At 42.8% G+C, this 23,047-nt stretch overlaps 2 protein-coding genes and 1 long non-coding RNA gene across 6 annotated transcripts in view; 2 read left to right on the top strand and 1 right to left on the bottom strand.

Annotated features, from left to right (window-relative positions):
• Positions 1-82: 82 nt before the first annotated feature.
• Positions 83-11,556, top strand: zbtb38 (zinc finger and BTB domain containing 38). Of its 4 annotated transcripts, none has more exons than XM_035622266.2 (4): positions 83-228; positions 434-501; positions 777-1,046; positions 6,717-11,556. In XM_035622266.2, the coding sequence occupies exon 4, from the start codon at positions 6,717-6,719 to the stop codon at positions 10,251-10,253; it is 3,537 nt and encodes a 1,178-aa protein (XP_035478159.2). In that variant the 5' UTR covers positions 83-228; positions 434-501; positions 777-1,046; the 3' UTR covers positions 10,254-11,556. The 4 variants fall into 4 exon arrangements, with proteins under 4 accessions (XP_035478159.2, XP_035478161.2, XP_035478162.2 ...); XM_035622268.2 differs by having other exon boundaries at positions 400-501; XM_035622269.2 differs by lacking the exon at positions 434-501.
• Positions 3,003-13,813, bottom strand: LOC124850776. The gene is made up of 2 exons (XR_007031670.1): positions 13,458-13,813; positions 3,003-4,157 (listed from the first exon to the last, which is right to left on the bottom strand). It is a non-coding gene; the product is annotated as an uncharacterized LOC124850776 (long non-coding RNA).
• The window catches only part of rasa2 (RAS p21 protein activator 2), a 28,484-nt gene continuing 18,330 nt past the window's right edge, over positions 12,894-23,047 (top strand). Inside the window, exons 1-4 of the mRNA XM_035622271.2 lie at positions 12,894-13,181; positions 16,599-16,722; positions 21,792-21,895; positions 21,989-22,083. Of these exons, the coding sequence (XP_035478164.2) occupies positions 13,124-13,181; positions 16,599-16,722; positions 21,792-21,895; positions 21,989-22,083 (381 nt within the window). The 5' untranslated portion in view covers positions 12,894-13,123. The remainder of the gene's footprint in view (positions 13,182-16,598; positions 16,723-21,791; positions 21,896-21,988; positions 22,084-23,047) is intronic.

Here is a 23,047-nt window from a genome sequence, read left to right as displayed (position 1 = left end):
CGAAAACTCAAGTCAGATGATGGGAGGAGGAGGATCAAGCAAATAAACCCCTGGGTAACGTGTGCAAAACAAGTGCTGTAATTCTGGTGACCACATCTAGGCCTAGAGACTAGAACTCACTTACTCTGGATTGAAACCTTGAACAAATTCGTCGGCAAGGGCGTCTGACACACTGGTCCCACCTCACCTGAAACCTGCACAAGCAACCTAGGGCAACGTAAGACAAAGGTATGCTCTGCTTGATTTTTTCTGTTGCTAACCTTAGTGGATCAGTGACATCATATGTCACATGTTATATGTCAACGAAAAACAGCTACATACTGAATTCATAGTCTTTTTCCTATTTTCTAAAAAAATGACAAAATCGAAAATACATATCTAAAGTATTCCATTTTACAGCAACGCCTTTGGTTTCCTTCCATGAATGACAAAGCTCCCGAAATGCCCAGATAATTGCTCGCCGTTGGAGTGATCTGACACTATCGCATACAACCCTGGCTGGTAGGTATTAGGGCCTATTATTAGCTACTGAACACTAGATACCGCCTTCCTAGACTGAGTCTGGTGTAGGAGAGAAAAAAAAAAAATCATTACGTAACAATAAAGGATCTGTCTCCCAGACCCACTTCCTGAATACCACAGCAGTAGCTAGCCCCCGGTTTCAGGCAGAGCGGAAGCCCCATCTATTTGTTTGCTGTAGCAGTGCAGAGCTGCGGTGACTGTTTTCTGCTTATCCTTTACCTCCACACATTCACCACGACACTCCTCCTTCTCAGCTCCTCTTTGTAGGTCACTGATGCAGCGGGAGTGACGCAGCAGTTGCAGCCTCTTCCAGATGGCAAATATACACAGCAGGAACAGGGAACCTCTGCTCAAGCAGACAGAGGGAAGGAAGAAGGAAGATGGGAAAGGCCTGATCTGAGGCAAAGGGAGATCAGGAGCCGAGCAGTCACCCCCTGCTTTCCTCCTCCAAAGCAAACACCAGGGGAGACTTCCACAGCGGCAGGGGCAGGCCCAGCAAGACCTTCTGCACAGAAACAGTTTTGGTAGGCTACTCAAAAAGTACGAGTGCTTGTTACGGCAGCAACGTAAGTGCTACCAGTGATGAGTGTCGCTGTATGCTTAGAGTGTGAATGCTTTGAGAATGAGAATGAGGCCTTGAGGCCTACTCAGCCTTGTACTGCAGTCTGCGCCTCCCCGCTGATCAGCGTCCCTACAGGCCACAGCCGAGCATCAGAGGCACAGAGGCCTGCATGCTCTGCCATGTGGTTTTGAACACACCCTAGCGGTGATATCAAGTGTGGATGACAAGGTGATGCTTTCGTAGAACTTGGGAGGGACACTCTACTACAGAATAATATCTGAGTGCTTTAAGTAAGAGCAATGGAGTTTTTTATTTTTCTCTATGACAGATTGTGATTTAGTTTAAGATCTAAATTGAATGTGATTTCGGACACATTTTCCAATTATTACCAGTTAAAGACGGAGTTCTTCAAGCCGGTAAAGTTCATAGTTAGTTTGCCAAAATATGGTAAAAAAATATTAAAGATGGTCTTCGCAGTTAAAGATGTTGCACTGTGGTACAGTATTTTGGATGCATTTCAACCCACATGCATTCATCAGGTATAGAGTACATACCGTACTTACAAAGTAGTGATTCCTGTGTGTTAGATGGACAATAACAATATGAGATGGACGGAGGCAATTGAACTATTAGTCTGCCCACTGTCAAATACTCATTTCAAGTCATTGAGTTAACTGAAGAAGAGCTGACACCAACAAAAGTTTCTTAAGAAAAAATATAAAATATATTCTGTATTTATTCTGATAAAATGGAAAATATCTTCCTGGCCTGGATCTTAGATTCTGGCTCAAAGAAAAAAAATCCACTTCTGTTTTAAATATTATGGCCATAGATTTGAAATCAGGGTCTCTTTTTCTTTTTCAGATGCGTTTCTTAGCAGTGAAGTCAAGAACTAGAATTCTGCTAAGGAGATATTTTTGAGGTTACTTGGAAAAGCCATGCAGCTGCAGTAGTTGCTGCATACTCACCCCACTTCTGCTCCAGCCAATTTGATAAATAATAATAATCAAGAAATGCCTTCATGGCTTCTATTACTACACTGTTACTGTGATTCAACAGTTCCTGCAGAACAATTTTCTTAATCTGCAGCATTTTCATTTATGAACCCTGATGAAAGCTGAAGTGCACTGGTGGGAAATCAATAAATTGAAGGTTTATTAATACATTCTCTTACCCCCAAAAATGATGCCCAATCAGAATACAAGTGCCGCAGCGCTAAATAGAAGCAATAAACCTTGCTCCTACCTCGGCGTCTCAAGTGCACCATTAGAAATTATAAATTTAATCGGGGGTTTTGTTGTTGTTTGTTTACCCTCACGTTGTGGAACATTTAAAGTTATGATTTTAGCATTTTAAGGCTTCTTTATTCTAATCTGTTAACATGTATTACTTTTACTGCAACGTGCAAAGCTAAATTACGTTCCTGGTCACAATTAATTAGCATGCAATTTTCAAAAGCCTAAACAGGATCAATCCATGATCCAAATGAGGGTGATTGGACAGAGTGTGGGAAATATTTGTGATTAAAAAGTGTGGGTCTGTAGCGATGCAAAAAGGAGATCTGTGGAGGATGAGGAGTTTGAAGTGATGGAAAACGGAAGAGTGGTGTGCAGAATGCAGCACAGCGTACCACTCAAAGACCCTGGCGAAGGTTAGGAATGTTTACCGTCTGACTGGTTATCTCATATTTCTTTTGGTTTCCCCACAAGCATGGTCCAGTGTGGTGGATTATAGGAGAGAGTGGCAACTGATTACCTGAAAGGCTGGCACACTGGCTAATGTAGGCGTCTTCTAGGAAGTGGGGTTTGCTGTCAGTACCAAAACATAGAAGACTGAGTCTGTGCTTATTTGTGTATTTATGAGACTACAGTGATATGTTGTACCAAACACAGAAAAGGGAACTGGACAAAACAGCAGCTAAGATGAAGTGTGATCCTCGAGTGTATTTCAAGAGACGGAAGCTCAAACACTACCTCAATAGGACATTTGTTCCACGATGAGTTCATGCATGCATAACGACACCTGCTACTTTGTCTTTTGAGGTCAACAGCACATGGATTCAAATGGCTTCTAGTTTGACATTGGTTTCACCTACACGGCCACAGGACTCGACACCCGGTACTGTAAATATAAGAGCCGCTTCCGTCCTCAGAGTATAGCGAGAGGCTCACAGTGCCATGTCGGGTTCAGCTTCCTCCCCTCCCCCTCGTCTGCAGTGCTGACGCATCTGCTGCTTTTGCATCCACCAGCAGCCTCTATATAGGTATATCCAGAGTCCCCGCTGATCGCAGCACTCTCATTTTCCCCTCAGCCTCGCATTCAGTTTGCACAGTAACTGCATCTGTGAGGGGAAAAACCCCCCATTGATGCACATCTGTCCTGTGACTGCTGTGATACACAGCACGACAGCAGTCACTGCCATCTTCTCTCGCGAACTGCATTACCTAACCACAGTGACTGCGTGAGCACGGACGAAAGGCTCTGGTGTAATATACAGCTGCACAGACAGTGCACAAGCATGACGACAGATGCTGTAGCGTTGTGCATTCAAGGTGCTTGTTGTTCCCTGCGAGGGCTGCAGATTATTTTTTGTTTTGAGAAGATTTTGTTTTTCGAGCAAAAGACATTTTTCCTTGTGGTCATCACCGAGATGCATCAGGATTTGGATGGTGTGGTGCAGGGGGATTTGATACGGCATTTGTTATACAGCAGAGGACCTCTCGCTCTCCGCTGCTACCAGCAATGCAGCTGAGCGTTTTCCCCGGCAGTAGCATCGAGTGCAGAGCTGATGTGTGATGTAGCACCCAGCATCTCTGCACACTCCCCGCAGCCCTCTGCCATGCTTAATAAAAGTTGCCGTTTCCTGCTCAGTGGCTGCAGTGTGAACGCTCCAGTTGCCCAGCTAACACAAAGGCAGACCCATACTCCGGATTAGCTACATGCTGTATAAACTGGGGGTTATTCCTATAGCTGTAGCAGGGCAGAAGTGGGACAGCCAGAGGAGGGCAGGGTAGATCTAGCCCAGGACCTGGGCGGCATGGATAGAGGCGAAGGACGTTGGAGCTGGAGTCATCTGCACACAGAGAGGGAGGGAGAGGAAGAAAGACGTCAGAAATGAGCTCTGCTCCTGACAACACCAGCGTTCAGCGACCATCACTGATAGAAAACTTCTTTCGCCTTGCTCTCACAAAACAGTTTTTTCATGTATTGTTGTCTATACGGAGGGCTGTGCATAAGGGATACTGAATGACTCTGTTTGCTGTGCGCCCTGCATCATTTTCTCTGATTTACTAAGGTACGTTTTGCATGGTTTCCCTCAATATTTAACCAGTTTTTTTGCGGAAGTGCGCTTTGCAGTGGAGTGTGAAGTGGCTTTTGCTTTGACATTTCGTTCTTTGTTAGACTGCCTGTATGCTACACTGTCATGTCTTGGTTTGTGGTGTGGTATGTGGGTTTTTGTTGTTGTTTTATTTGACAGTGTGACACGTGAAAAATATTTTTCACACAAGCTTTGAAGATAAAGTAAGGCTGGGGAGGACAAAATCATAAGCAGTGATGGCAAATTCTAAATTTCCGCTCAGCATGTGGTGGCAATGAACCGCGTTTGACTCAAATTGTCAAGAATGAAAGCGTTTCAGTCAAACAGCAACTGAGAGGAAAAGATAAAACTGATATGGATAGCTGAGAAATTAGTATATAAGCCATAGCACATCATTTGCTGTTATCAGTGGGTGGTTTAGGTAGCATTTCTGCTGCAGACAAAGACACACAGACCAACACACACACATTAAGCATGTTCAAGCGGCACCAAAGGCAAACCTTGACTGCTGTGTGTTGCACCTTCTCAGACGAGGCAGGATATTTGAAGGAGAGGGGACGAAAAACCAGACAGCTAACACAGTCACTTGCCATCCAGCTGAATCCCAATAAGTGCTGCGCCATAGCATGTTTCCATGACAACGGAGGCCTGTCTGAGAAAGAGGGCAAGAGGCTGGTAGTGTTTTCAGCCGTCTGAGAGGCGTTAGAGAACGGCGGCCATATTGTATTTTATCGCACAAACACAAAATTGGAAAGTAAGTGATACATTTGTCAAACCCCAAAACAAAAAACAGCTGTAAATGTAAATTTAAAACAAAATAAAAAAAAATCTAACAATTTTCCAAATGGTGAGTGATGCCCAAGAAAAAATTTAGAAAAATGCAAAAACTAATTTAAAAAATGTAACTGCCTCTTGATTTAATATAACTTGCGACCAGATGAATTTCATACGGATCACAACCAATATGAAGCTATTTCTCCTATGTTCCACTAATTAAGGACAAGAAGTTTACAAAAATAGCAGCGTTGGCTTCTGAGTAGCTTCTCCGCAGAAAGAGAATCATGTTGAAACTGCCAACTGCACAAACACTGTGTGACTTTCACCGTGGACAAAAACGAAGTTTGAAAAAAAAAAAAAAAAAAAAAGATGGCACAGAGAATTACGAACTTTTCTTTGGGCTAAAGATGGACACTTCAATAGCACCAGTATAGGTGTAATGACTCATCATTTACGAGAGCAGGCCGAGTGAGTCTTCGCAGTTACAGACAGCGTGCTACGTCAGACATGCCAAATGACTCAGTATAGACTCAAACCACGCTGACATGACGAGGTCACCGATAGAACATCACGCTGGGTGACGCATCCTCTTGTCAAAGTGAGAAAGAAAAGAGTTGCAGACAGCAAATCATTTTTAGTTTATTGTCCAAATCAAACAATAAACAATCCACAACTAATGCTTTGTCAATATACAAAAACTACATCAATACCGATCCAGATGAGGAGATACTTCCATTGCCAACTGACAGAAAACTGAAGAAGAGAACTGTGCATGACATTTTCATAGCTAGAAGAATAGGACTGTTATTACGACTAAACCAGACTAAACCTTGTGCAAAACTGTGGTAGCACACAGAAGAGACAACCAAAGAAAATGCAATTATCATTAGAAATAATAGCAATTGATCAATGACTAAGTGAGACAACAACAGATGGGGAAACTAGTGGGCTACATAAAGGTAGTTTCATTATACCCACGATTTTAAGCCTGTTTAATCGCAAGCATCACAGTGCATTTCTAGGTCAATAGTATTTTTAGTCACATCCTTTGAATTGATAACCCTATTACAGCAGGGAGGTCTGCCCCTGTTATACCATATTGATGCAGGCTTTTATTATTATTTTCAAAGCTTTTATTTATAGCCCACTGAGATTCAGAATCTCTTCTAAAAAAGAGAAACAAGAATATGAAAAGGGAAAATGAATGTAAGATGTTTTATATATATTTTTTATGTTCAATGATATTTCAATAGTTTTTAATCTAATAATCTCATAGTCTGTCTTTAAACTTTACAATTCATGCAGGGTTTTTTGTTTTTTTATCAAAGCGGATTACCTGATGACTTGAAGTGATGGCTTGAGTCAACAGAACTGTTGAGCAGACTGTGAGCGCTGGAGCTCATCTGTCGGAACATTACTGCCATCTAGTGTTTAAACACTAAAACACACAAAACTTCTATTTCAACAATATCAAAGCAGTCAGATCTTTGATTTTGTCATAATCGGATGCAATTGTTTTCTTCTCTTCTTTTTTAGATGACAGTGGTGTGCCCATGCACTCAGAACCTGATGGATAGTGCTCACCCTCACACCGTGCTCAGCAAGCTCAATGAGCAGCGCTCACAAGGCCTCTTCTGTGATGTTACCATTGTGGTGGAGGATGTTAAGTTTCGGGCCCACAAGAACATCCTGGCCGCCTGCAGTGGGTACTTCAGGAACGCTTTGACAGCTTCCGAGACATGGAGCTCCAGTCAAGTGCTGGAGCTGATGGACCTGAAGTCAGAGGTGTTTGCCAGTATCCTCAATTTCATCTACAGCTCAAAGGTGACATCCCCTGGTTCAGAGGACACAAGGGGACTAGTGGCAGCTGGAAAAAGACTTGGAATACCTTTTCTGGAGAAGCTGGCAGAACAAGAGAGACAGGACGAGTCCAGCATAGGCCCAGTGTGTAAAACAACAAAGAAGGAAGCTCCCAAGCCTGAGGAGATAGACAGTGCAAGAGGGCCACGCATCACCAACGCCTTCTCTATCACTGAAGTGTGTCCCGGGATCAATCCTTTCACCCCTCTGGTTCAAACCAGTGGGGAGAGACGGTCACCAGATGTGGCACAGCCCCCATCAAGTTGCCCTACAACGTCCTGCCTCAACGGAAACAATGAGACCGCCCATGCCCTCTCAGAGCACTCATATGCAGTAAGCAAATCCTCTGAAGGCATAGACAGCAGTCAGTCGGAAAACAAGAAAGTCAGTAAGCCGGCAATATCACAGCAAAAGCAGCTCTTCTACAAAAACGTAGGTCCGCTTAAAAAGCGCCACAGGCTGACAGGCATTGTGGGTAGAACAATACTTCCAACACCAGCTGAACCACAAACAGACACACCATATACAGTAACTGCCACATTAGCTGATGGCGTCACTGCAGAACCTGCGGCAGTCATGACACCACCTGCACTTGTTTCCGCGGAAGAGCGAGAAGAGAGTGTAGACCCGATGCTTCCCAAAGCCACGGAAAATGTTCCGATGGAGTTAGGTCCACCAACCCTTTCCCCTCACACAGAGGACAGCATATCAATCTACGGATGTGAGCACTGCTCAGAGATATTTATGAATAAAGCTCTGCTCACTGTTCACTCAGAAGTACATAAAAAGCGCTTTGTAAGCCATTTGTTTTGCAAGTTTTGTCGCAGAAAGTTCATACACCTAAAACGGCTGCGCAACCACGAGCAGGTCTGTCCTAAGTCTGTAAGAGAGCCGCCTAAATTAGAAGCTCCTGACATACCAGTCAAAGAGATGGACCCGCATTCAGAAGACATGGCGAACATGGAGAGCGTTGTGACACAGCTTTCTTCTGCTGACCTCTCAAACCCTTCGACCCCAGAGCCTCTTCAAGAGGACCAATCAGAACCTCCACGGGAAGAGAGGGCAGCAAGGCCAGGTGGCACTCAGAGGAGATACAACTGCCACATGTGTAAACGCGTCTATGTCACCCTATCCAGTCTCAAGCGGCATGAGAATGTACATTCCTGGCAGAGGGCCTACCCCTGTCATTACTGCAATAAAGTGTTTGCCTTGGCAGAGTACCGTACAAAGCATGAAATATGGCACACAGGTGAGCGACGCTATCAGTGCATTTTCTGCCTGGAAACATTCATGACATACTATATCTTGAAAAACCATCAGAAGTCTTTTCACGGCATTGATCCCAGTTTGGCTGTTAAGAAAAAATCTGCCAATGGCGGGCTGAAAGCCAGCGTTTACCCCATCAAGCTCTACCGGCTCCTGCCTATGAAGTTTAGAAAGAGACAATACAAGACTTACAGTCAGACGTATTCAGAGAGCGCTGAAAAGGGTGACCAAGCTGCACTGGACAGCAACTCCCTTATTCCTCCATTGGAAGAAAACGGTCTGATCGTCCACCCTGATACGACGCCATTCCCTCTGACATTCATGGCAACGACAAAGACAGTGGCCCCTGTCATTCCGCGCATCAGCTTTGACAAGCTATGTGACCCGGACATTGACCAAAGTTTGAGCAAAGAATTGGAAATTCAGAGAGACACAAGTAAGGAAGCGGAGAGTAGAGATGCACCCTTCATGAACTACAACAGTACCTTCTCTTTGCAACACGATACAGAGGCTCACAAAGATGACCCTCCCGTGCTGATGAACTCAGAGTACGTCAGTCATAATGTGCCATTGTTACACTCTTTGAACGCTGTTAAAAAGCTAGGTGAGCTGTCAGCTTCTGCAAAAAGAGTTGAGGAAATGACCAAGGAGATACTTCAGTCTAGTACAGAGAATCTAGTGCGTGATAAAACGGGTGGGTCAAAGACAGAAACATATATTGCCAAACCTGCCTGCCCAGGGCCGTCACTGGATGGCGACACCATGCCGCTCTGTCAAATAACAGTGAAAATAGGCAATGAAGCCATCATCCGCCGCCGGATCAAAGGATCTAAGCTCTTTCCCAGAAAGAAAAGGAGAGTCAGGGAACTGAGTGACGAGGAGAGTCCGAGTCAGTGTCCCCCAATGAGAGAAAGCTCAGAGAGCCGCCGGCTCCGCCTCAGATCAGAAGTCCCTGGCACCGCAGAGACGTACGACGATCCCAATGACTGTGACACAGGTGACAAGCTCTGGCGTCCCTACTATTCTTACAAAGCTAAAAAGAAGAGGAAGAAGTTGAGATTCAAGCACAGAACTGCTCTGCTTCACCGTTACCCTGAACCAACTGCGGATAGAACTGCTGCCACTGAGGCCCACCTTGACAGAAGCAGTTGGCTGGCAGAGGAGAGCAGCTCGGGGGGTAGTGCGGAGGTGAAACGTGGTCTTAGTAGGAACTGCAGCCCGAGGGCCACCTACAACTGTGACATCTGTGACAGCTCTTTCATCACAGAGACCGGCCTTAGAGCTCATGTCATTGGTTCTCACCCGTGTTTTTGCCGGACCTGTGGTAAACAAGGTCCCCCCGGTGAGGCGCCTGCTGGTGGGGATTACATCTGCAACAGCTGTATGGAAAGTGGCTCCTGCTTTGACAACACACCGCGGAGCCCCAACCCAGAAAAGAAGTATCGCTGCTCCTTCTGCCCTCAGCGTTTCCTCTACCTTGCCACCAAGAGAAGCCATGAGAAAAAACACCAAGAGACAAATGAGGAGGGATATAACTATGAAAACTTCTCACCATCTTCTAAATACCTGAGTGAAGAAGACAAACAAGACACTATCAAAACGGAGGACAGCGACAATCAAGGGGGAACTGACATAAACAGTGAAAGGGAGGAAGGAGGACATTTTTCTGATGATAAAATTAAACCTAAAATCGAGGACACAACAGACTTTATGTCTTTGACTACATACCAGGACGCGTCATATTCCAACATCAAAAGTCCATTATCACCCTGCATCGACCCACTGTTTTCCCTGGCGTCCTCGAAGGTGAAACATAAAATGGTCAAACCGCCTTCTGCGCACCTCATCTCAAAAAAGCAAGCCCGTCTCAGAGAGAGCGATAGCAACAAGGACATTTTGACGGGGCCAAGAGCAAGCAGCCACGGCGATCGCGAGAAGTTCTGCTAACTGTTTGGGAAAAATGACTCAGAGACTAGAGGTAGCAACATTTCCATACACAAGCCGGAGAAATGGGTCTGCAAGGAGGAGCCACTTTTTTAAAACATAGTTTAGTACGGCGACCAACGATAAAGGCAAAGGAGGACATGAATAAAAATTGGACTGTGAGCCTCTGCTTTAGTTAGGAAATGTAAAATTTTCTGTATTTGCTGCTGAGTGAAGGTTTCAAATGGACATCACCAAACATGAGGATTGAATATCAGTGTGGGCTGCGATTTCTTCCCTCCTGAACTCAACGACTGAGTGAAGTTTCAGTTTTGAAGAAGATATTTTTTGGGGGTTAATATAGGATCTTCTGACACCGCTGCACTTTGTCCCTTGTCTATGCATATGAGGCAAACTCAGTGGCACGACTGTAACCTCACGTAAAGAGATGATGTGTAATTTCAGAACAGGGGTGGGATGTGTTGGTCAACTGAAACAGCCTGTTAAGTGTGGTGACATCTTCACAATTTGAAGTCTGGGTAAAACAAAACCCCTTTTTTCGGCACATTTGTTGAGTTAACCAGGCATGTCGAGTTGCACTTTATTGGTTTGAGCTATCTGTTTGTAAAAATACTTTGATAATTAAATTTCAATTCTAAGCACCATTGATATACTTGTAGTTTCTAATTAACACACAACGCCACTGAGTTACTACTTTTGTGTGTTAAATGTGTATAAAACAGGTAAAAATGTTTAAATAAATGTTGGTGATATTCTAAACAGTTACATCCTGTCCTCCTTAAGCCTGAGATGAGATGAATGCTTGTCCTTAAATTAAATAACTGACCAACACCTCATGCTGACTAATGAGCACACTCACTGATATGCGGATACTGATGGTAAAGGAATATTTAAAGAAACTCTAGAAGTCCTGATATTAAAGTTTGAGGATTTTAAAATAAGAAATTTTAAGTGGCAAGATCTAAAGTCATACTGATCCACAGCAAACCGTTTCCTAAATGTAAAAGCCACGTGTTAGTTATCTGCTCCTCCCGGGTCCTTCAGGGACCTGCAGCCCATCTGAGAAGTCCATTCCCGTCTTCTCCCACACAAGACTGCATCTGTATTTAGAGTTGGGCCTCAAAACACAATTTCCAGATGTTTTTTTCTGAATTCTTTGCTTGTCTCTATGTCTGGCCACGTGATGTAGCAGACGGATCATACCATTGCGGCGTGAGGTATACTGCTCAACCCATTGACCATGAAGGAACATTTCTCCTTTCCAGTGCCTGCCACTTAATAAAAGATGATTACGTGAAAGCATCAATCCGTTATGTTCTTCATGTTAATCCAGATCAACTATGTGCCGCATTTTAAATCTTACATTTTTAATTTGTAATCTGTAAGCATAGCTAATGGCATTAGAAGCCAGTGGACTTTTTGATATAGGTAAATATTAGTTGCACTAAAATATAAAGGTCCATACACTTGAAATCACTTACATGCACATGCTCCCTATAGCCACAACTTTACAAAAACAAAATATAAGTTACAAACCCAATTTATACTTAGTTCTAGTGTATGAGCTTTATTACCTTCATTTAAAAAGGGTTTTCAAATGATTCATGTTCTGAAAAAGATTTTTTTTTAAATAGGCAAATAAAGTCCCTGTACTTTATTTCACACCAGAAGAGCATTAGTTGTTTTTTTTTTGCATTTTGAGAAAAAAAAGATCTTCCTCTGATTTAGTTTGATTTATTCTCTTCATTTCCACTTAATTTTCGTAAATCCAAAGAGAAAAACAATCTTCCTCTCTTTTTTCTTTTTACCACTTCTGGCCTTTATACTAAAAGAAATGAGCAAACTGTGTGACATTTCAATATCACTTTGTGTACTTCATACTGGTTGATCCCAGGTTTTTCAAGCATTGACAATTGTTCAAAATTAAAAGTTAATAAAGTTTTAGTTATAGCTGCAGTATTAGATAAGTAATTGATCAGCCGACCAATGAAATATCATTTTTCAGCAAAACATAAGGACATCCCCTTAGACAAAACTTAGGTTGATTAATCGAGAAGTGTATTAATTCATTATGCAATGCATTTGTTGTAATAATCACTCCTTATTTTGAAAGTCAGCCTCACACACTAATTCTTTTTCTTTTTCAAGTCAAGTCAACTTAATTATCAATTCCTGCAATATTGTTCCAGACATACAGAGGAATTGAAAAAACGTTTATCTCGGAACCACGCTGCAATAGTACAAAAGAATAAAATGAAATAAGATACGTAATATATACCACAAATACATTCTAAATAGTTTAAAAGTAAGAGTAAAGCAGAACCACACGGTGTAGAAAAGCTAAAGAAATTGAAAATGTGCAATAGAAAGGACATAGAGGGTATGTATCCATCTATCAATTAAGATAATAGTTAATTTATTCACACACACTAGGTGTCAAATGTACTTTTTTTCCCCCTCTCTTGTTAGCACGTTAAACAGGATTAAACTCTGACATCCGAGATTATCTAAGTGTGTGTGTGTGTGTGTGTGTGTGTGTGTGTGTTGCGTAATTAACCACAGAGCAAAGACACCTCAACAAATCCCCCCAGAGGCTCCTGCCGGCTCCAGGTTGAAGCAGTGGCCGAGGAGAGGCGCTCGACTTTAGAGGAAGCTTCACATTAACTTCTAAGAACGTTGGAGTGCGCGCGCGCGCGCGCGCGCGTTGTGTTTGCGCGCGTGCGTGCGTGTCGTTGCGCGCGTGTGTGTGTGGTGCGGGAGCTGACGTGACGCGGCAGTGGGGCTGTCTTTCCTCCGCTCCGGTTGCATTCATAAACGGATATGATAACCCAGCGCTGAGCGCAGCGGAGCAGCGACAACAGTCAGCGCTGACCATGGCGGAAGAGGACGACGCGACGATTCGGATTTTACAGAGCCTGCGGGGGAAAATATGTAAGTTGGCAGACGGAGTCGAACGGAGTGTTTGTGGTCCGTCCCTTGCGGTGGTGATGGTGGCGGCGGCGGCGGAGGAGGGAGAGCTTCGGCGCGGGAACACAGCGAGCGGCGACGAGGGGGAAGCCGGAGGGGCGCGGCGCGGGGCGGCGCGGCGTGCGGGCGGCAGTCGACACTGGTGTGGAGGCAGGGACAGAGACAGAGGCAGGGACAGGGACAGAGGCAGGGACAGGGACAGAGACAGAGGCAGGGACAGAGACAGGGACAGGGACAGACCGTTCATCTGGTCGGCTCCGCTGGTTCACGTCCAGTTAGCTTAGCTGCGCTAACAGCAGCAGCTTGTTGTGAGTGGTCTCATTCAGCGGGCAGCGCCTCGCGACCGTCCGGCTCGGCCGTTTGAGCAGCTAACGACCTGTTAATGAGTACGAGGGGGAGAGAGAGAGAGAGAGAGAGACGTTCACAGACACACGCCAGTTGTGAGGGGAGCTACGGTGGCGGGCAGGCGGGCTAGCTACCGCCAGGCACCTCCGTCCATCGTCAGTCAACCGCGGAGCTGTGACCCGCCAGGTAGCTTCACCTCATGGTGGATTGTCACAACACAGGAAGTGATCACTTAGCGCTTCGCGCCGCGAAGGACGCCTCACGTCAAGTCTGTGTATCACAATGACCTGTGTCAGTGCCAATCACTGTACTTCACAGATTCCTCCGAGTGTTTCCTCGTGGGTCCGACCTGCACGACGAAAAAAACATCGAGATGAGCGCGCGTCGTCATTTGCCACTTTTGCCATTAGTCGTTAAAGAACACCTATGGGTCAAAGGTCAGCGTGCTCTCGCCCGTGGCACCAAATACTTCAGTTTTGCTTAGGCTTTTAGCTCCCAGTTAAGTTTTCATAACATTACATTTAGTCATGCATCTAGTCAGCATGGGAAACCTTGGATTCAGAGTGAAACGCCTCAGTTTTCCGCATCCTCATCCCCATTATTCACAGGGCTGGACAGGTCCAGTGCAGGACCTTCCTCCTGACTATGAGGCCCGCTTGAGTGTGCTGTTGTGGGGTTTTGTCATATTACTCCCAAGTCCAGGATGTGTATCTCAGGTTTCTATGGAGGAGAGTCAGGGCCAAGAATAAAGGGAGGGGGGGGGGAAACTAGAGAAGGGGGATTTTTTGAGAATTAAGTAAAAAAGTTTAGATGTTGAGAACAAACTCGATCCAAACCAGAGGAAGATTCTTATTTCGCTCCTCTGTTCCTTGCCACATTTATGGCTAAAACAGACAGAATTTCCTTGTCACTGAATCTGATTCTGGCGCGCAGGCATTTCACCAATTCATCATGTTAATAGTTTGATATTTTCTTAAAAGTTCAAGAGTAATCCTCAACATTTTGAGTAAAAAAAGCTCCAGTTTTAGGTTGAATTTTGTTCTCCACATATTGACTTTATTCTTGAAATACAAATTGGAATAAAAATATCTTCCTCATCTCCTTTTTTGTCTAATGCTGGCCCTTATACTCTTTTATACTCACATTGCACAAGCCATACTGATTCACATAATACACGTTGACGTAAAGCTAACATGGTGTAAACATATGTTTTAACAGATTTTATTTTTGATCATTCCATTAGTGTTCGTTCACTACCGCACCATCCTCTCTGTGTTGGTGTTTGAGTTAATTGATCATGGCTAAGATACATTTGGTCCCAGAGACATTGCTTCATCTTAATGGAAACATTAGAAATTAAGTGCTGTCAATCTTCAGAAGAGTTCAATTTAGAATAAGCTGGCATTAAAACTGAGTTATCTTTGATATTGTTATTACTATTATTAGTAAAGTTTTTAATTCTTGTATGTTTGACAAATTGTCATTTTTAAATGATATATTTCCTACAGCTGGTGTAGACCATGTCCTGATTAGATATAAATTTGAGTTTTTACTGTAAGGTGAAAATAGGTAAACTAGTATGTAAGGCATGTGCATTGGCACACAATAGGAGGTCAGTTTCACTACTATGAATTAATGAGAGAACGGTTAGCAGAACAAAAATAGAGGAACTATCATGGCATCATGTAACTCACTTTGCAGTCTTACGAAACTCCATTCTTCCTCGTTCAAACTGTGTGCTTTTGCCTTTAGCCTACATCAATGGCGGTGGCCTTCCGTGACGATGTGTTCTTGCAGCCGTCTTTAAATGGCCAGTGCGTTTTTCAATTATGCAGACAAACTCTGAACGTAAGGTCACGGCTCTCACACGGCAACATGCTTCTGTTTTCTGAAATGATATTGAAGAGAAGAGATGGCAGTGGTGTTGCTTAGTCAAAGTGTACTGCGTGTGTTTATGTCTGTGTTCTTGTGTGCCCTATACTCCCACCAGGGTCATCCTGATCCAAGCTTAGTGACAACTTGGCTGTTTTTACAGGCCACTCCTAAGATTAGCCCGTTTAAAAAGCTGATCTCACTGCTGGCTTTTCTAAATCAGGTCCCCAACTTGGCCCGAGAGTAACTATCCAAAGCCAGGGGATCAATTTAGACGACCGTCTTTGCCCCTCTAATCCGCCAGTCTAACTCTGACTCATTGTGAAGTTATTGATAGAGCTCCCATTGAGTGACTGCTCTGCTCTTTAGCTGCGCCAAAGATTCAGGTTCAAGTTATTCTTCTTTGATTTGGTGCATTTTTTTAATGCATTTGTTGCACAAAACCTCGTGCCATGTAATCTGGGTCCGCCTGCGACGCAATGCAAGTATGTGTAAGTGGTGTGTGTCACAAAGGTGTTTGTCATTTGTGAATCAGCGCTGCACCGCCGCCACGGTCATGCTGAGGAAGTCAATGTTTCATGTTTTTAACCACATATGATCCTCGTCTACTTCAGCTACATCCGCTCTGCAGCTTGCCCCTGCACATGGCAAGAGCCTGAGCCCCCATGTGAACATGAGGATGTTGACGACTTTTTTTTGTGAACTGTGTATGATTACAATCATCTGTGCTTGTATTGATTAAGATTAGCTTAATCCACAGGTATCTTTTGAGAGTTTGTTTTCTTTTTTGATTAAGAATAAAAGTAGGAATGGACTTATCCAAATACATGTTGTTGTTGTTGTTGTTGTTGTTTTTTAGTTTAGGACTGCCACGTGTTTTAGTGCACATTCATGCATATGTTCTGAATAGCTCTTTAAAGGACACTGTATATCTGTTGAAATGTCATACAGTTAACTTCTTTATTGAGCATATGTATACATGTAAAATTCATATTTATAACTATATAAATAGTTTCGAGAGAGAAAGTATAGAAATAGAGAAATGTTATTGAACGGATTGCATGTGTCGATGAATTGATGATTGTTTGTTTCTCATTTTAATTCAGGAAAGCCTGTTGTTGTTGTCGAGATAGTAACAATGTTCTGTTCTTGGTGCTGCTGCAGGTGAAGCTAAGAACCTGGGCCCAGTGTCGGGTCCCAATCGACAAAGGGATCTCTGTACCTTTTGCACCATAAGTCTGGATCAGGAGGAGGTGTTTCGCACCAAGGTGTATGACAAAAGCGTCAGGTAAGCAGGATGACCCTGTGACTTCTTACATTCATTGTTTATTCCTGTTTCCCAATTTCTTATTTCCAGTTAGGGTTGTAGTTTAACAGCTGTTACTCCACAGGCGTTTATTTATGTTCTTATCACAGTAAAGCGTCAAGTACAGTTCATTTCCTTAATACCAGAGTACACTATGCCTACTTTGCTCATATGACTTGTGACTGGACTACAGGGTGAATAAAGATGCACACATGTTGAGTGGTCGATTAGAAAAAGCCAAATTTTTTTACTTACTATTCTTTGCTGTAATGTTTAGAACATACTAGTTTACGGTGCATGTTCACGTATCATAAATGAATAATGCAGTTTTGATGAAGAGAGCTTTCCCTGTCTTTCTTGAAATTGGTTGGACAGTGGTGTTTGTTTTGTGGCTGATGTAGTAGAAAGTGTAAAATTACCAGTGCTACACATATAAGGGAAAAGGTGCATTGACACACTTTGCTTAATCACAGAAGTGACTGATTTGTTTTTGTCTGTGTGGGTTTTTTTTTAGCCATGTCGAGACATCGAACACCTCATCTCCAGTATGTCAAGTAATGTTGACAACAGATCCAAACGCATCGCTGTTTATATATGGGCATAGGTTTTTGGGTTCAGCGTCTTGTCTTTGTTTCATTTCCTCTTGAAGTTAATCTTTCAAATTGGTAGTCAACCTTTTGTATGGTTCCTTGCGACAACACAAACGAGTAAAAACGTCAGACCTTCAAAGCTTTGAAGATTTCCCGCCCATCTCTAACTACTGTACATCAGTATACATTTGTATAGCCTTTTGGTTTTTGACTGTTAAAGTAATTTACTCTGTAATCGTTTATTTCAGCCCCAGTAATACTATTGTACACCGTTGTTAATCAGTTATGTAGGGCCAGAAAAGAGCAAGCAGGAAACACCACTTAACACTTGAGTTTTCCTCTAATTTTCCTCTAATTATAACCTGTACCTGCTTATGCAAGGGCTGTTAAACTGTCATGATGGATTTATTTTTCTCACTTTTCATATTTAATGAATAGCAGCCACACATACAGTACAGTGTATATTCATCCATTTCTGGGATAAAAGCTTGACGATTGATTTTGTGTTTAGTTCTAAGTAAACCTGACTTTGGAAGATTACAGTTGGCTGCTGTCATTCTTTGTACAGTTGTCAAAATAAAGCTTAAAAAAAAGACATTTCAAAATCCCTTATGTGGAAACTGTTATACTTAACTGCGGACCATTTATGCCTATTGTGTCATGGGGAAATAAAACATCTGGTTTGAAACGCTCTCCTTTAAAAGGACATCTTAGAAACTGTCAATGATGGCTCTGAGGTAGGTGTAGGTGTAGGTGTGTGTGTGTGTGTGTGTGTGTGTGTGTGTGTGTGTGTGTGTGTGTGTGTGTGTGTGTGTGTGTGTGTGTGTGTGTGTGTGTGTGTGTGTGTGTGTGTGTGTGTGTGTGTGTGTGTGTGTGTGTGTGTGTGTGTGTGTGTGTGTGTGTGTGTGTGTGTGTGTGTGTGTGGGCACAATTTGACTGAAATTAGCTATTTCAGCACATAAAATGAACACGCTCACATGGCTCAGAAAAAAAAGGTGTGGGAGATTCAGGAAACCTTTTTGATTTCTATCTACATCATTGCACAGCTCACTGTAAACACGGGCCTGTCTTCTCTAGGTATTTCACAACAGCTAATTTCTCTCTCTCTCTCTCTCTCTCTCTCTCTCTCTCTCTCTCTACTGATTTCGGTGCTGTTCAAAGAGATTTTACAGTCTCTGAGGAAGTGTGTCCTCCCACGCTCTCCCCTGTCTCTCTCTCTGTGTCACTCGTAACCACCTTAGCCTCCGTTTAGCACGTCCTAATGATCATTCAAATTTGGCCCACTGTGTGCTTGATGGGGCTTTACTGGGCTCCTGTTTCTAATGGTTTAATTGTCCGTATGAAAGCTCTAATTGCAGCTAATCCCTCGGATGAATCAGGCATGTGCAAACAGCTGTGGTCAAGTGGTTCTACCTCGAGGTCTCACATTATTTAGAAGCTAGGAGGACGACGACAGGAGGCAAGGTAGTGTTGTAGGTGTATGTTTGAGTGTGAACAAAATGGGGAATAATTCGTGATGTTGAGGAGTGTGCGTGGGCGTACACTGGATGTGTTGGCCAAACCCTGTGCGGAAGTGTCAGGAAAGATATTTCACCATCCAGGATGCATAAATTGTAGAGGGGAGCATCAGTGCAGACAGGCAGGATTAAAAAAAGAGAGAGGACTTCTAGTAGAAGTAGTGAACATTTTTACCAATGTGCCTTTTTACCAGGCTAGTTTCCAGATCCTGATTCAATTTTTAAATATAAAAAAAGGAATTGTATGATCGATGAACGCACATGACCCATAAACTCCAGTAATGTTTGGCAGGCAACCACACGCCTGAGTGGCACTTGTTTAGGTTTCTGAGAAACTAGCATATGTATACACCAAGCAGGTTGTTTGTGTGCTAGTTTCTTTTCTTCCCTTACAACTGAACAAAACAGACTCCAAACGTTGACAACCTTCTTCGCCCAAGATTTCTTTATTGAAAAACAGGGATTTTGTGCAGTTTTACTTGAACATACCAAGTGTTGATCCGGTACAACTGCCTGAGTCTGTTTGGGACAGGTGGTCCATCTGCAGGCTGCACCTGCATCGAGGTAGTGCTTAACCCTACAATCAGCTATGTCAGATCAAGCTGTCCTGCTCGCGGTCTCGGCCGTGAGGTGGTTGCGTTGGCAGGACTGAGTGGCACAGATGCTTGGGTCCTCTGTGTCTGTGCCAGCTCCTACAGGGCAGTCGGTCCTCTGCTGAACACAGGGCCCGGTTGTGTGGTGTCGTAGCACATGCTGTTTAATGGTTGGAGTTTGTATGTTCTCCATGGGGCTTCTACCAGGTGCGCCCCCCCCCCCCCCCCCCAGTCATAAAGACCTGTAGGTTGGATCAGATTGGAAAATCTAAAGCTGCTTTCTGACTGAAGTCTGGATAGTTTCCAGAATTTTGAACGTGAGAACGCAAATGTCTGCAAATGTTGCTCTGACAGAATTTGCGCAAAATGTCTGAGTGAGCCCATGTGAGAATCACGGCGCTATACCCAGGTGCCAACCCCTCGCCTGAATGTTCTGGAAATGTTCCTGTTGGTGTGAACACGTTGACTCAGATAATCTCCTCCTTATTATTTATACTTAATATTCTTGGAAGCCCGTTTTTTGATTCCTTAATCCTGTAAAAAAATATTTTCTTAATATAATTATTAGTGATAAATAAATTAAGTCAAGAAACATTCTATCATTCTTACAAGCTTTTCCTCATTATTTGACCAGTTTGACAGTTTGACTATGAAAAGTGTGTAAAATAAATGGTTAAATTTATTACGTATAATTTGCTGAACATGGCAGAAGCCCAGTTATTCGACAGCATGCTGGGAAGCCACTAACCCCACATGTATGGATGTTTATTACTACTAATGAAAGGACCCTTGCTTCCATTTGTCTTGCTTGTTTCACAATGTCAAGATTGTGTCACATCTGTGCTTGTCAGTAGAATACAGGCTTATTACAGTAGATTGTTTTCCTCTTTAACTGTATGATTTTTTTTCTGCACACTAAAAATGTAAGTCTGCCCTCTTCATTTTACTGTCATGATATTTTTTTTGTCGCTACACCTGGCTCTTGCTTTTGTTAAGATTTCATTTTCCATTTTTAGTTTGGTGTCCACTGTTCCAGTGCAGATTAAGGAGAACAAGAGTGGTTAAAGGGAGAAAAGATGGGGAAAGTGACAGATTTTAAACCTGGGACATGGCAAGAACATTCCCCTCGACCGCGATGAGTCACGAGGGCACCCTGTGCTGTCCACCTTCTGCTCCGGCAGTTCGTTCCCCCTGTAAATGTACGAATCCTGCGTTTATGATCGTCATGCTCTAACATGATTACGTTATTATGTTTAGGAATTAGCACTGCATACATTCTACATAATTCAGGGTTATGAACACAACCTTGTATCACTCTAATTACATCAATGCCATAACCCAGCAGCAGTACATTACACAAGGAATTTCATTTAGCGGTCACATGATTTCGCTGTATCGAATTAGGTCCGGTGAATTCCATCTGTCTCGGTCTGTCCCGGAACCATTGAGAACCGAGTGCACATGCTCACCTGCTGGATACGGAGATAGAATACTGTCGCCAATGCTCAATACTCGCAGCAGATACTGATGAGGAGGAACCAGGGCTGCAGTCGAAAAAGTCAAGAAATTCTCCTTTCCTAACCACTATTCTTTGATCCCAGATAGAAGACACTGCGAGATCAAGGAAAGATGTGAAGTAGAATATGTACGATTTTAGAAATATGGACAACTGCGTTGTAAAGAAAAAAATCCACCTGCACTTATACTATTTTTTTTTTTAACAACTTACGACAGAAGATGCGTACAGTCTGCTTGCCTACCATTCAAGAAAAGTTCCCGTCCAAAATAGTATCACACTTCAGATGTTTTCAGTTTATACTGAATGGAACATTTAACAATCAGTCGCTCACAGGAAGTAACAAAAAAATAGATAAATAATAGTTGCGCAATGGGCCACAGTAAATGATAATCTGACATAAATAGATGAGTTATGAGCGTTCTGGCATGGTGCTTTTGACCATTTTTTATATATTTGATGATAAGTGGAGAAAATTGACGTTTTTGTGCATTCCACATATGCGTTGAAATTACATTTTTATATGTATTTAGTCCTGATGATGATATAGTGAACTATAAGTTCAGTATGCTTGTTGCTCCTTGTGGTTATATACAAGGAGACAAGGGCCAAGAAGAGGAACCATGTGTTGAAATTGTGCATACAGCATTTTTTTAACTATATGTCATGCAATCTTAGAAACACCAATCCAGCAACATGATTATTAACTTTGGCATTATGTGAAATCAAATGCATTGACCATTAAATGAAGTGAATCAGAATGTTAAAATCAATTGGCTCCGCATACATTTTCACAACTTTGTTTTCTAATTTAAACTTCTGCCTCTATTTGCAGCCCTTTCTACGGAGAAGACTTTTACTTTGAGATCCCGCGTCCATTTCAGTGTTTATCCTATTATGTTTATGCCAAGAGCGTTTTTCAAAGGGACCTACCTGTTGGTAAGTTGCATTAAGGCACGTAAACAAGTATATTTTCTACATGTGACTGAATGGGTTGTAATTTCATGTGTGTGTGTTTGTTCGTCTTTTCAGGCAAGGTTTCAATCCGGAAGGATGACCTGTGTAAATACAGTGGGAATGAGAACTGGTTTAGCCTTCAGCCAGTAGATCCTAACTCAGAAGTTCAGGTAATTTCTCGGAAATACTTCAATGTTTTAAATCGTGAGTCACAAATATCATTTTAAACTGTGGCATATAATTTATAGCATATACCACCCTGATTTGATGTGAAACATTTACTTTCTGACTTCAAGTTAGAATTAGAGTTATGAATAAGTAGACTCAATGCATGCCTTTCCAGCTTGCGACAGCCCAACACAACAAGCAGGAAATCCATTTGCAAGTGGTCTGCAATTTGCATACAGATAAGATCATTTCCGTGCCAGAATGGCATTTAATATTCTGTTTTTTTGTTGTTGTTGTTTTTGTTTTCACAGTTTGAAACTCAGCCGGTCAATATCCCTTCAGCATAGTCCAGTTGCAGTTAAAATGAAATGCGATGTGTTTTGAATGTTTTTGACAGACTTTAGATGTCATGGAAGATGGTTACTTTCAATTTCTGAACTGTATTAAACCAAGAAGTTCCGTCCGCAATATGTCACCTGCCAAAAGCCCAATAGGATTGATGAAGTCGGTACTCTGTAACATTTGAAAGGTTGACAACTTATGCCACCATGAATTATTTGAAAGACAAATTTGTTGTTGAATTTGAGACAAAGACTTTGTTTTTGTGAAATTGATTGTGGCTGGTTAAAGCGGTTTGCTTGCTGCTGATTTAAGAGGGCGAGTTCATCTAATTCTACCTACATATAGGACACGGTTGGTTGTTCTACTTGATCAGACCCGTGGTCTGGTTGTGTTTGAGTGAAACTGCAGAACACTACCACTTCTGTGCTGCTGTAGCTTAATATATTGACTCTAGCTGCCATTATCCCACGCCAGACTATTCTGGGTATGTGCTGCTCCACTGATTCACTCTCAAGTAGACACTTTGAGCTGCAAAGTTACATTAGTGACTGATGTGTTACTGCAGTATCTCTCCGGCATGTATTTGTAGTCAAACAAGGGGCAAATATGTACCCAGTGTTCGCA

Source organism: Scophthalmus maximus, chromosome 11, assembly GCF_022379125.1.
Source record: "Scophthalmus maximus strain ysfricsl-2021 chromosome 11, ASM2237912v1, whole genome shotgun sequence".
NCBI classification, from domain to species: Eukaryota; Metazoa; Chordata; class Actinopteri; order Pleuronectiformes; family Scophthalmidae; genus Scophthalmus; species Scophthalmus maximus.
Note: the sequence above shows the minus strand (reverse complement) of the source record. Positions and strands in the feature narration are given on the sequence as shown.

Excerpts from the sequence above, each read along its gene's own strand:
- zbtb38 (XM_035622269.2), top strand. The coding sequence starts at position 6,717 with ATGACAGTGGTGTGCCCATGCACTCAGAACCTGATGGATAGTGCTCAC.